Genomic DNA, 14,719 nt, shown 5'->3' on the forward strand with positions numbered 1-14,719 from the left:
GATTCAATGGCTGATGATATTCAGCTCCCATGGAATATGACTCTGTCAGATCTAGACGTGACGTTTGAGATTTCAGTCTGTGATTCCTCTTTCAATATCCTGTGAAACAAGTTTACAAAAGTCATCAGTGTCAGTGCAGGATAGAAATTCAGAACAGACAAATCTAGTTTCTATCGAACATTCTTTCCTATTTCAGTCCCCAAAAAGGTGTAAATCTCCAGCCCACACACTCTCCCTCCATTCTCACCCTGCTGTATCTAATATTCACCTCCTAATTCTCCTGAAGGTGCTGATTGAGGCTGATTGACAGATCCATGCTCACTGCTTCCTGTCCTGTACACAGAGACCATAACAAATAGGAGCTGCAGTCGGCTATTTGGCTCATCGCGTCTTTTAAACTATTCAGTGAGATAATTTGTTCATCTACCTCAGCATCATTCTCCCCACACTAAACCCATATCCCTTGATATCTTCAATATCTAGAAACCAATCAATCTCTCTCTTGAAAATAGTTGATGACTGAGGCTTCACTGTCCTCAGGGGTTGAGAATTCCAAATCTTCACCACATCCTTGAGTGAAGAAATCCCCCCACATCTTAGCTTTTGCTCCATCTTCTTGTCTGTTCCCCATAACCCTTGACACCCTTGTCAGTCAAAGATCTGTCTAACTGGAATATATTCAATGATCCTGAGTATAGGAGTTGGGTGTTATAGTTGTATGAGTCGTTGGTGAGGCTGCACTTGGAGCATTGTGTACAGTTTTTGTAACCCTGTAATAGGAAAGACATTGATAAACTGGAAAGAGTGCAAAGAAGATTTATGAGGATGTTGCCGACTGATCGCGAGACGTTGGACAGGCTAGGGCTTTATTCCTTCGAACGTAGGAGAATGTGGGGTGACCATATTGAGGTGTATTAAATAATGAGGGGCATAGATAGGATGAACAGAGGGAAATATGATAGGATGAGGGATGAATTGGCTAAGGTAGACTGGGAGAGCAGGCTGGCAGGTAGGATAGCTGAGGAACAGTGGAGGATTTTTAAGGAGATCCTTTTCAGTTCTCAGCAAAAATATATTCCAGCAAAAAACAAGGATTGTAAGAAAAGGGAGAACCAGCCGTGGATAACAAAGGAAATAAAGGAGAGTATTAAAATAAAAACAGCTGCGTACAGAGTGGCCAAAATAGTGGAGAAACAAGTGATTGGGAAAAATTTAAGAAACAACAAAGAGAGACTACGAAAGCGATAAAGAAAGGAAGGATAGACTATGAAGCTAGGCTAGCAATTAATATAAAAAATGATAGTAAAAGTTTTTATAAATATATAAAAAGGAATAGAGTGGCTAGAGTTAATGTTGGACCCTTGGAGGACGAGAGGGGGGAGTTAATAGTGGGAAATGAGGATATGGCTGAGTCTTTAAATAAGTTTTTTGTGTCGGTCTTCACGGTGGAGGACACAAATAGTTTGCCAAATATTAACGATAGAGGGTTGGCAGCAGGAGAAATACTTAATACAATTAATGTTACCAGAGAGGCAGTGCTGGGTAGACTAATGGGACTGAAGGTGGACAAGTCCCCGGGTCCGGATGGAATGCATCCCAGGGTATTGAAAGAAATGTCAGAGGTAATAGTGGATGCGTTAGTGATTATTTATCAAAACTCGTTGCATTCTGGGGTAGTGCCGGTTGATTGGAAAACGGCTAATGTTACGCCGCTGTTTAAAAAAGGAAGGAGACAAAAGGCGGGTAACTATAGGCCGGTCAGCTTAACGTCTGTAGTAGGGAAAATGCTGGAATCCATTATTAAAGAGGAGATAGCAGGGCATCTGGATAGAAATGGTTCGATCAATCAAACGCAGCATGGATTCATGAGGGGAAAGTCGTGCTTGACGAACATGTTGGATTTTTATGAAGATGTGACTAGGGCGGTTGATGGAGGAGAACCGGTGGATGCGGTGTTTTTGGATTTCCAAAAGGCGTTTGATAAGGTGCCCCATAAAAGGCTGCTGAAGAAGATTAGGGCACACGGAGTTGGGGGTAGTGTGTTAAAGTGGATTGGGGACTGGCTATCCGACAGGAAGCAAAGAGTCGGAATAAATGGGTGTTTTTCCGGTTGGAGGAAGGTAACTAGTGGCGTGCCGCAGGGATCGGTACTCGGGTCGCAACTATTTACCATTTATATAGATGATCTGGAGGAGGGGACGGAGTGTAGGGTAATGAAGTTTGCAGACGACACAAAGATAAGTGGAAAAGTGAATCGTGTGGAGGACGGAGAAGATCTGCAGAGAGATTTGGACAGGCTGAGTGAGTGGGCGAGGATATGGCAAATGGAGTATAACGTTGAGAAATGCGAGGTTATACACTTTGGAGGAAATAATAACAAATGGGATTACTATCTCAATGGAAACAAATTAAAACATGCTACCGTGCAAAGGGACCTGGGGGTCCTTGTGCATGAGACGCAAAAGCCCAGTCTGCAGGTACAACAGGTGATCAAGAAGGCAAATGGGATGTTGGCCTATATTGCGAGGGGGATAGAATATAAAAGCAGGGATGTCTTGATGCACCTGTACAGGGCATTGGTGAGGCCGCAGCTGGAATACTGTGTGCAGTATTGGTCCCCTTATATGAGGAAGGATATATTGGCATTGGAGGGAGTGCAGAGAATGTTCACCAGGTTGATACCGGAGATGAGGGGTTTGGATTATGAGGAGAGGCTGAGGAGATTGGGTTTGGATGAGGGGGGATCTTATGGAGACTTATAAGATAATGCGGGGGCTGGATAGGGTGGAGGCGGAGAGATTCTTTCCACTTAGTAAGGAAGTTAAAACTAGAGGACACAGCCTCAAAATAAAGGGGGGTCGGTTTAAGACAGAGTTGAGGAGGAACTTCTTCTCCCAGAGGGTGGTGAATCTCTGGAATTCTCTGCCCACTGAGGTGGTGGAGGCTACCTCGCTGAATATGTTTAAAGCGCGGATGGATGGATTCCTGATCGGTAAGGGAATTAAGGGTTATGGGGATCAGGCGGGTAAGTGGTACTGATCCACGTCAGATCAGCCATGATCTTATTGAATGGCGGGGCAGGCTCGAGGGGCTAGATGGCCTACTCCTGCTCCTATTTCTTATGTTCTTATGAACCCACATTGTCTTTTTGCCAGGGTAGGGGAATTGAAAACTAGAGGGCATAGGTTTAAGGTGAGAGGGGAAAGATTAAAAGGGACCTGAGGGGCAACTTGCAGAGGGTGGTGTGTACATGGAATGAGCTGCCAGAGAAAGTGGTTGAGGCAGGTTCAAACAGGAGGTTTAAACATTTAAAAAGCATTTGGATAAGTACATGAATTGGAAAGGATTAGAGGGATATGAGCCAAACATGGGCAATTGGGACTAGCTAGGAGGGCACCATGGTTGGCATGGATCAGTTGGGCCAAAGGGCCTGTTTCCGTGCTGTATTGCTCTGTGACTCTATGTGCTGGCTGCATCAGCATCTATTGCCCATAACTCATTGCCCTTGAACTGAGTGGTTTGCATTGCTGGGGGATGTGGTAGATTTCCTTCTTTAAAGGACATCATTAAATCGGATGGATTTTTACAACAATTGTCATCAATGGACTTCTAATTCTAGATTTGAACTGAATTCAAATTTCAATATTTGCCACTGTGAGATTCGAACCCAGGGTTCACAGTGTATTGCCCTGGATCCCTGTATTACTAATCCAATCACACTATCACTGCACCATTGCCTGCCCATCCATGGTAAAGGAGTCACAATAGCCCGAGATCCATGGAATCAGAGCATGCTCTGAATTTAAATTAATGCTCACTAACATTCACCCCAAAACAATTTCACTGTTTTCAACATTTTAAAATCTGCTGCAGCTGAAAAGATCTGAGAGAGATTGGTGTCTGGGAAAAATGTTGCAATCTTCAAATCTTCTCCCTGTAAATAAGGAAAGTTATAGGTGTAATTCAAGGTTAGAAATTCAAGACAGACAAACATTTCTTTTGGTCTGAGTTTGCTGTGTGTAAATCCTCCCCTTCTAACCCCCTGTAAAAGGAGTTTCCAAAATCCATCAGCATCTGCCCAGAACAGAGATTCAAAACATTCACTCCTCCTTTAACCTGGCACAGAATTACTTTAGCTGGGACAAAATTGCAGTGGAGGCAGTTCAGGGAAGGTCCAGTTGGTTGATTCCTGAATTGAGGAGTTTTATCTTTCAGGTTGAGCAGTTTGGGCCTGTACTCATTGGAGTTTAGAAGACTGAGAAGTAATCTGAATGAAACATCTGGGGATTTAAGGGCGGCATGGTGGCTAGCACTGCTGTCTCACAGCGCCAGGGTCCCAGGTTCAATTCCGGCCTTGGGTCACAGTCTGGATGGAGTTTGCACATTCTCCCCATGTCTGCGCGGGTTTCCTCCAGGTGCTCTGGTTTCCTCCCACAGTCCAAAGACTGTGGTTCGGTGGATTGGCTATGCTAAATTGACCCTAGTGTCAAATGCATGGGGTTGTGGGGATGGGGCCTGGGTGGGATTGTGGTCAGTACAGACTTGATGGGCCAAATGGCCTCCTTCTGCACTGTAGGGTTTCTATGATTCATATGATATAAGGTGCTTGACAAGGTCGATGCTGAGAGGATGTTTCCTCTGGTGTGGAAATCAAGTAAAAATAAAGGATCTCAAAATTAAGATGAAGATGAAGAGAGATCTTTTCTCTCAGCGGGTTGTTGATCTTTGGAACTCTGTCTTCACCAGTGAGGATTGGAGGCAGGTCATTGAATATATTCAAAGCTGAGGATTTGATCCACAAGAAAGTCAAGGGTATGGACGGGGTGGGGGAGCAAAGTAGACATGATCTTATTGAATGATGCAGCAGGCTCGATGGGCCGAATGACGGGCTCCTGTTCCGAATTCTTATTCCAATGCACTTGGATAGCTGTGCATGAGCCCTGCAACATATTGTCCCTCTGAAGACAGAGGTTCTGAACCAGCCCCCGAAACCACGCCCATTGTGACCCGCCACCGACAGCAGCGCATGCGCTCTCCGTCTCCGCTGAAACAAGATGGCGGCCGATAACTGGGACCTGTTCCCGAGATCAAATGATCTTCTACAAAGATGCAAGAAAGCAGGCAAGATACTGAAAGGACGACAGATCACGAACCCACTCAGGTCAACCTATAACACAGACTACGCTGAGGGACTTTGCCGTCGCACCTCTCTCACCCTCCTCAAACACCTCGTACACCAGCTCTACAGCAAACGCCGCAGCCTGGAAACCAAGATAGAATCCATATTCTCAACTTGCGCTCAGGATGCAGACCAGCTGCGAAACTCTGCCAAGCAGACGAGACAAAGGAACTACACCATCTACATGCACACCAAGAACAGGAAACTTGAGAAACTCGGCATCACCACCAGCAGCAACCAAGCCTCCCCCGGTACCACAGTAGAAAACATTACCACTGCAGGGAAGTCCATTGTCAACTTGTCCGACTGCACACTTCAACCAGATGAAATTGAAGTTCTCAGCCGAGGGCTTAATTTTTGCCCCACCACCAAAATAGACCCCATCAGTCTCGCAGCGGACACAGAGGAATTCATCAGGCGAATGTAGCTGTGGGAGTTCTTCCACAAACCCCAAGAGGCCAACAGCGAACACAATGAGACAGCCAATGAACCGGAACAGCCGACAGAGAGATCCGCAGTGCATCCGAAGAGGAAAGAGTCGAATTGGATTCCTCCGGAAGGCCGCTGCCCTCGACGTGACATGTATGCCCAAGCCATCAGGAGGTGCGTCAACACCAAATTCATCAGCCGCACTCACAAGACAGCCCCAAACATCACCCAAGCACAACGCAACGCCATCCACGCTCTCAAGACCAACCGCAACATTGTCATCAAACCAGCAGACAAAGGAGGGGCCATCGTCATACTGATCAGAACGGATTACTGCAAAGAAGTGTACCGACAACTAAACAATGAGGAACCCGTAGATCCGACCAAATAACACACCCGTCAACTCAACATTCTGATCAAGACCTTTGATCCGGACCTTCAGAGCACCCTCCGTGCTCTCATCCCACATACTCCCCATGTTGGAGATCTCTACTGCCTCCCGAAGATACACAAGGCCAACACACCCGGCCGTCCCATCGTATCAGGCAATGGGACCCTGTGCGAGAACCTCTCCGGCTATGTCAAGAGCATCCTGAATCCCATTGTACAAAGACCCCCAGCTTTTGTCGTGACACTACGGACTTCCTACAGAAACTCAGCGCACATGGAGCAGTTGAACCAGGAGCACTCCTCGTCACAATGGATGTCTCGGCACTCTACACCAGCATCCCCCACGACGATGGCATTGCCGAAACGGCCTCAGTACTCAATGCCGTCAACTGTCAGTTTCCAGATGCAATTTTACAACTCATCCGCTTCATCCTGGACCACAATATCTTCACCTTCAACAACCAGTTCTTCATCCAGACACACGGAACAGCCATGGGGACCAAATTCGCACCTCAATATGCCAACATCTTCATGCACAGGTTCAAACAAGACTTCTTCACTGCACGGGACCTTCAACCGATGCTATACACTAGATACATCAATGACATTTTCTTCCTTTGGACTCATGGTGAACAATCACTGAAACAACTATATGATGACATCAACAAGTTCCATCCCACCATCAGACTCACCATGGACTACTCTCCGGAATCGGTTGCATTCTTGGACACACGCATCTCCATTAAGGACAGTCACCTCAGCACCTCACTATACCGCAAGCCCACGGATAACCTCACGATGCTCCACTTCTCCAGCTTCCACCCTAAACACGATAAAGAAGCCATCCCCTATGGACAAGCACTCCGTATACACAGGATCTGCCCGGGTGAGGAGGATCGCAACAGACACCTGCAGACGCTGAAAGATGCCCTCATAAGAACAGGATACAGTGCTCGACTCATCGATCAACAGTTCCAACGTGCCACAGCGAAAAACCGCACCGACCTCCTCAGAAGACAAACACGGGACACGGTGGACAGAGTACCCTTCGTTGTCCAGTACTTCCCCGGAGCGGAGAAGCAACGGCATCTCCTCCGGAGCCTTCAACATGTCATTGATGAAGATGAACATCTCACCAAGGCCATCCCCACACCCCCACTTCTTGCCTTCAAACAACCGCACAACCTCAAACAGACCATTGTCCGCAGCAAACTACCCAGCCTTCAGGAGAACAGTGACCACGACACCACACAACCCTGCCACAGCAACCTCTGCAAGACATGCCGGATCATCGACACAGATGCCATCACCGCACGTGAGAACACCATCCACCAGGTACACGGTACATACTCTTGCAACTCGGCCAACATTGTCGACCTGTTACGCTGCAGGAAAGGATGTCCCGAGGCATGGTACATTGGGGAAACCATGCAGACGCTGCGACAATGGATGAATGAACACCGCTCGACAACCACCAGGCAAGACTGTTCTCTACCTGTTGGGGAGCACTTCAGCGGTCACGGGCATTCAGCCTCTGATATTCGGGTAAGCGTTCTCCAAGGCGGCCTTCACGACACACGACGGCACAGAGTCGCTGAGCAGAAACTGATAGCCAAGTTCTGCACACATGAGGACGGCCTCAACCGGGATATTGGGTTCATGTCACACTATTTGTAACCCCCACAGCCTGCCTGGACCTGCAGAGTTTCACTGGCTGTCCTGTCTGGAGACAATACACATCTCTTTAGCCTGTCTTGATGCTCTCTCCACTCACATTGTTTGTATCTTAAAGACTTGATTCCAACCATTATTCTGTAAATTGAGTTTGTGTCTTTATAAGCCCTGTTTGTGAGCAGAATTCCCACTCACCTGAAGAAGGGGCTTGGGGCTCCGAAAGCTTGTAAGGCTTTTGCTACCAAATAAATCTGTTGGACTTTAACCTGGTGTTGTTAAACTTCTTCCCGAGATTAAAGTCATGATGTGGAGATGCCGGCGTTGGACTGGGGTAAAGACAGTAAGAAGTTTAACAACACCAGGTTAAAGTCCAACAGGTTTATTTGGTAGTGTGGCTTGTGAGGCTTTTGCAACCAAATAAACCTGTTGGAGTTTAACCTGGTGTTCAACTTCTTCCCGGGATTAAAGCGTGGGAGCTGTAAACCCGGGACCTGCAGGGTCGTATTCGGGCTGTGCGGCCTACAGCGGGTGTTTGTGAAGCCAGAGCTCCCTCCCGACCCCGACTCCCGGCTCCATTTCTCCCGCAGCCCCACCGACTCACCCACTGAAAAAAGCGGCTCCCGCACTCAGGGCTCCGAGCAAAGTGACACTGCGCACGCTCCAGATACATAACTGCGCTGCGCAATGGGCTCCTGTGGAATGAATAGGACACTTTCACACCCGCACGGGCACCTGGGTATTAACGGCGTCATTGTCAAAGACAATAATAGAAAATTATCTTGTGCAATTAGGATCAAATAATGTTTAAAAATGCATTCCTCGGAATTTGTGCGCTGCCATTCACTCTTTCTATAATTGATTTAAACCAGTGCTCTCCTGTGGGAATACCGCGAGTTTTTAAAACTTTTCCCACTGGTTTCCCTCTCTCTCTCTTCTCTCCTGAAGGAGCTCATACTGGTTGGGTAAATCCCACAGGGACTGGTTTCTTTCACTTTCTTTATCCTGATGCTGAATATTCTGTTTCATGGAATGATACATCACAGATGGAAACCATTTGGCTCGTCCTGCCCAGTCGGGCTGTCTTTAAGATCTATCCAATTAATCCCACAGCCCTGCTGGCAGAGTGAGAACAATGTATATATACTGCAGCAATGCAAGAGGTGAATGGAAAATGTTTTCCAGTTGCATACCTCTCAGACACACTCACCCCTAGAAAGATAAATTGACGTGTGTACTAAGCAGATATTGAGGTTCCACTTAAAATTAAAACAGAAGGTGCTGGAAAAATGTAGCAGTCACCGGGGCCGAGTTGATGGTCAAAATGATGGTGCTGAGCTGCTGTTAGAATGTAACCAGCAATTCAACAAGCCACTCAAAATATTGAATCAAATAAAATTGATCAAAGATTGAACCAAAGTATTCCGTTTTCCAACATGGTGCTATGATTTTTTGTGATGGTTTTAATGTTCTCACAATTACCTGGTGTAGTCTGGGTTTATTTTATACTCATTCCAACCCATCGCTGTTCATGAAGCACATTACCCCCACTCTGATTCCCCATCCCATCAGAGACAACTCAGTCACTGACTGGAAACTAGGGCTTTTCATGAGAGCTCTGACAACCGAGAATGCACAGTAGGCAGAATGAACCTGAGCTAACAAACCCCAGACAGTGAACATTATCTCCCAGACCCGAATATAAAGTAGTGAACATTCTCCCCACAGACCTGAATATAAAATAGCGAACATTATCCCCTCGACCCAATATAAAACAGTGAACATTATCCCCCCAGACCTGAATATAAAGCAGTGAACATTCTTCCCCCAGACCCGAATATAAAAGAGCGAACATTATACCCCCCAGACCCAAATATAAAACAATGAACATTATCCCCCCAGACCCGAATATAAAACAGTGAACATTATTCCCCCGACCCAAATATAAAACAATGAACATTATCCCCCAGACCTGAATATAAAACAGTGAACATTATCCCCCCCCAGACCCGAATATAAAACAGTAAACATTATCCCCCCTCAGACCCGAATATAAAACAATGAACATTATCCCCCCCAGACCCGAATATAAAACAGTGAACATTATCCCCCCAGACCCGAATATAAAACAGTGAACATTATCCCCCCAGACCCGAATATAAAACAGTGAACATTATCCCCTCCAGACACGAATATAAAACAGTGAACATTATCCCCCCAGACCAGAATATAAAACAGTGAACATTATCCCCCAGACCCGAATATAAAACAGTGAACATTATCCCCCCCAGACCCGAATATAAAACAGTGAACATTATCCTCCAGACCGGAATATAAAACAGTGAACATTATCCCCCCCCCAGACCCGAATATACAACAGTGAACATTAGCCGCCCCAGACCCGAATATAAAACAGTGAACATTATCCCCCAGACCCGAATATAAAAGAGTGAACATTATCCCCCCCCAGACCTGAATATAAAACAGTGAATATTATCCCCCCCAGACCCGAATATAAAACAGTGAACATTATCCCCCCCAGATCCGAATGTAAGAGTGAACATTGTCCCCCCCAGACCCGAATATAAAACAGTGAACATTATCCCCCCCCAGACCTGAATATAAAACAGTGAATATTATCCCCCCCAGACCCGAATATAAAACAGTGAACATTATCCCCCCCAGATCCGAATGTAAGAGTGAACATTGTCCCCCCCAGACCCGAATATAAAACAGTGAACATTATCCCCCCCCAGACCTGAATATAAAACAGTGAATATTATCCCCCCCAGACCCGAATATAAAACAGTGAACATTATCCCCCCCCAGACCTGAATATAAAACAGTGAACATTGTCCCCCCCAGACCCGAATATAAAACAGTGAACATTATCCCCCCCCAGACCTGAATATAAAACAGTGAACATTATCCCCCAGACCCGAATATAAAAGAGTGAACATTATCCCCCCCCAGACCTGAATATAAAACAGTGAATATTATCCCCCCCAGACCCGAATATAAAACAGTGAACATTATCCCCCCCAGATCCGAATGTAAGAGTGAACATTGTCCCCCCCAGACCCGAATATAAAACAGTGAACATTATCCCCCCCCAGACCTGAATATAAAACAGTGAATATTATCCCCCACAGACCCGAATATAAAACAGTGAACATTATCCCCCCCAGATCCGAATGTAAGAGTGAACATTGTCCCCCCCAGACCCGAATATAAAACAGTGAACATTATCCCCCCCCAGACCTGAATATAAAACAGTGAATATTATCCCCCCCAGACCCGAATATAAAACAGTGAACATTATCCCCCCCCAGACCTGAATATAAAACAGTGAATATTATCCCCCCCAGACCCGAATATAAAACAGTGAACATTATCCCCCCAAGACCCGAATATAAAACAGTGAACATTATCCCCCCCAGACCCAAATATAAAACAGTGAACATTATCCCCCCCAGACCTGAATATAAAACAGTGAACATTATCCCCCCCAGACCCGAATATAAAGCAGTGAACATTATCCCCCAGACCCGAATATAAAGCAGTGAACATTATCCCCCCCAGACCCGAATATAAAACAGTGAACATTATCCCCCCCAGACCCGAATATAAAACAGTGAACATTATCCCCCCCAGACCCGAATATAAAACAGTGAACATTATCCCCCAGACCCGAATATAAAACAGTGAACATTATCCCCCCCAGACCCGAATATAAAACAGTGAACATTATCCCCCAGACCCAAATATAAAACAGTGAACATTATCCCCCCCAGACCCGAATGTAAAACAGTGAACATTATCCCCCCCAGACCCGAATATAAAACAGTGAACATTATCCCCCAGACCCGAATATAAAACAGTGAACATTATCCCCCCCAGACCCGAATATAAAACAGTGAACATTATCCCCCAGACCGGAATATAAAACAGTGAACATTAACCCCCCCAGAACCGAATATAAAACAGTGAAGATTATCCCCCCCAGACCCGAATATAAAACAGTGAACATTATCCCCCAGACCCGAATATAAAACAGGGAACATTATCCCCCCCGGACCCGAATATAAAACAGTGAACATTATCCCTCAGACCCGAATATAAAACAGTGAACATTATCCCTCAGACCCGAATATAAAACAGTGAACATTATCCGCCAGATCCGAATATAAAACAGTGAACATTATCCCTCAGACCCGAATATAAAACAGTGAACATTATCCGCCAGATCCGAATATAAAGCAGTGAACATTATCCCCCCCCAGACCCGAATATAAAACAGTGAACATTATCCCCCCCAGACCCAAATATAAAACAGTGAACATTATCCCCCAGACCCGAATATAAAACAGTGAACATTATCCCCCCCAGACCCGAATATAAAACAGTGAACATTATCCCCCCAGACCCGAATATAAAACAGTGAACATTATTCCCCCCCAGACCCGAATATAAAACAGTGAACATTATCCCCCCCAGACCCGAATATAAAACAGTGAACATTATCCCCCCCAGACCCGAATATAAAACAGTGAACATTATCCACTCCACACTTGAATACAAAATTGTCCTGATGGATTCAGACAACATTATCACAATATTCCAAATGTGTTTTTTCCAGGAATAGATTCAGCGGCTGCATCACTGGAGGCCAGAGATACTCTCCTCATACTCGGCTCATGTGAGGAATCCCTCCAATGAGGCTCAGGAATGCTGCAACCAGAGTCACGTGACCACCAAGTGTGTAACTGAACAAACTACCGCAACGTTGAAGATGTGTTTCAGTGAGAAATGATTTGCTTCACCTGTTGCTTCAGATGAGAGAGAAAATGTCCCTTTCTGGGGTAATTTGACCTTGACCCAGGCACTTTTCAGATCTGAAAGTGATGGCCTTTAGCACAATCACAAGGCTGCACAATACAGAGGGAACACTAATCTGTTTCATTCTGTGACTATGTCGTGGTTACACGAGTGATACTTTCCACTAATTAGCTGCCAGCACCAAAAAGGCATTCAGCCCCCCACACAAATGAGCAAGACTGGGTATGAATATCTTTATTTGGTAGCAAATACCATTAGCTTTCGGAGCGCTGCTCCTTCATCAGATAGAGCTCTCAAACAGGGCACAGAGACACAAAATCAAGTCACAGAATACTGATTAGAATGCGAATCTCTACTGCTAACCAGGTCTTAAAGATACAAACAATGTGAGTGGAGGGAGCATTAAGCACAGGTTAAAGAGATGTGTATTGTCTCCAGACAGTAACCCCCACAGCTTGCCTCCTGGACTTGCAGAATCTCACTGGCTGTCCTGTCTGGAGACAATTGGAAATCTTAAGCAGTGGAACCTTTCAGACACTGAATTGTACAGTTTGCACCAAACATCAATTTCAGATTTCAGGAAAAGTTCATAAACTTATTATCAACAAGTTCCTGTTGAGAGTTCCTGAATTTAAAAAATCACAGATGGTGCTTTTAAAAAGGGACACAGCAGCCCTGAAAATCAGTGACATCTCAGAACATTAAACTTCAGCCAGTTGTAGCGATTGTTAATGTCAGCAGAAACAAACCAAATATTGTCAGACTATCAATCCTGGATGTGATTAACAGCTGCAGTAACTGCAAAGTCCAACTCCTGCTGACAATTGTGAACTTGCAGATGTGTCAGCAAGTGGGATGACCGAGTGTATCCCTTCCCACACACAGAGCAGGTGAATGGCCTCTCCCCAGTGTGCGTGAGCTCATGGAAATGCAGGCTGCCAGACTGAGTGAATCCCTTCCCACACATGGAGCAAGTGAATGGTCTCTCCCCAGTGTGAGTGCGTTGATGAGCAGTGAGGATTGATAACTGCCTGAAACTCTTTCCACAGTATGTGCAAATAAATGGCTTCTCCTCAGTGTGAATTCGCTGATGTGACAGGAGGCCGGATGAATTGGTGAATTCCCTCCCACACGTGGAACAGGTGAACAGCCTTTCCCCAGTGTGAACTCGCTTGTGTGCACTGAGGTTGGATGAAGACCTGAACCTCTTTCCACAGGAAGTGCAGCTGAACGGTCTCTCCTCTGTGTGAACTCGCTGGTGTGACAGCAGGTTAGATGACAGAGTGAATCTCTTACCACACACAGAACAGGTGAATGGCTTCTCTCCTGTGTGAATTCGCTGGTGTGACCAAAGACCGGATGGCCCAGCAAAATCCTTCCCACACAAGGAGCAGGTGAACGATCTCTCCCCAGTATGAACTCGCTGATGTGCACTGAGGTTGGATGAACATGAGAACCCCTTTCCACAGGTGGAGCAGCTGAACGGCCTCTCCTCAGTGTGAGTTCGCTGGTGTAACAGCAGGTGGGATGAGGTAGTGAATCCTTTCCCACACACAGAACAGATGAATGGCCTCTCTCCAGTGTGACTGTGTCTATGGTTTTCCAGCAAGTATGGATAATTGAATCCTTTACCACAATCCTCACATTTCCACGGTTTGTCCATGGTGCTGGTATCCTTCTGTCTCTCCAGGTTGGATGATTAGTTGAAGCCTCACCCACATACAGACCATGTGTATGGTTTCTCCCCACTGTGAATGGTGTAATGTCTTTCAGGATATGTAACTTGTTAAAGCTCTATCCACAGTCAGTTCACTGGAGCACTCTCACTTGGGTGTGTGTGTGTCTCCGTTCTTTTGCTGTCACATTGAATTTTGAAATTTTCTCCCACTGACAAAACAGGGAATGATTTCTCCCTCCACTGTCAAAAGCAATCATATTCAGGCCAGAATGAATCGAATGGCTCTGTCAGACTTTGATCTGAAGTTTAGTTTGAGTTTCCTGTCTGTGAATCCTCCTCATCAAGTTCCCTGCAAAAAGAGTTTTAAAAAACTAATTCAGAACAGACAATTTCAGTTTCCACGAAACATTTCTCTATCTCATTTATCTTGAGCTGTAATCCCCATCCCACACTCTCTCTCTTGTCCCCGAGCTGAAATCAAACTCATTGCCCCATCTCCACTCTGAGCCCAGCTCCCTCTCCCTCCAGCTGGA

At 45.8% G+C, this 14,719-nt stretch overlaps 2 protein-coding genes across 2 annotated transcripts in view; both read right to left on the reverse strand.

The window, feature by feature from the left end:
• The window catches only part of LOC144484829 (uncharacterized), a 153,524-nt gene that overhangs the window by 42,916 nt on the left and 95,889 nt on the right, over window positions 1–14,719 (reverse strand). The gene's annotated exons all lie outside the window — the stretch shown is intronic.
• LOC144484841 (uncharacterized) lies at window positions 12,837–14,507 on the reverse strand. Its single transcript, XM_078203207.1, has one exon. The coding sequence runs from the start codon at window positions 14,169–14,171 to the stop codon at window positions 13,275–13,277; it is 897 nt and encodes a 298-aa protein (XP_078059333.1). The 5' UTR covers window positions 14,172–14,507; the 3' UTR covers window positions 12,837–13,274.

Source organism: Mustelus asterias, unplaced genomic scaffold (genome assembly GCF_964213995.1).
Source record: "Mustelus asterias unplaced genomic scaffold, sMusAst1.hap1.1 HAP1_SCAFFOLD_129, whole genome shotgun sequence".
In the NCBI taxonomy this organism is placed as follows: domain Eukaryota; kingdom Metazoa; phylum Chordata; class Chondrichthyes; order Carcharhiniformes; family Triakidae; genus Mustelus; species Mustelus asterias.

Excerpts from the sequence above, each read along its gene's own strand:
- LOC144484841 (XM_078203207.1), bottom strand. The coding sequence starts at position 14,171 with ATGGACAAACCGTGGAAATGTGAGGATTGTGGTAAAGGATTCAATTAT.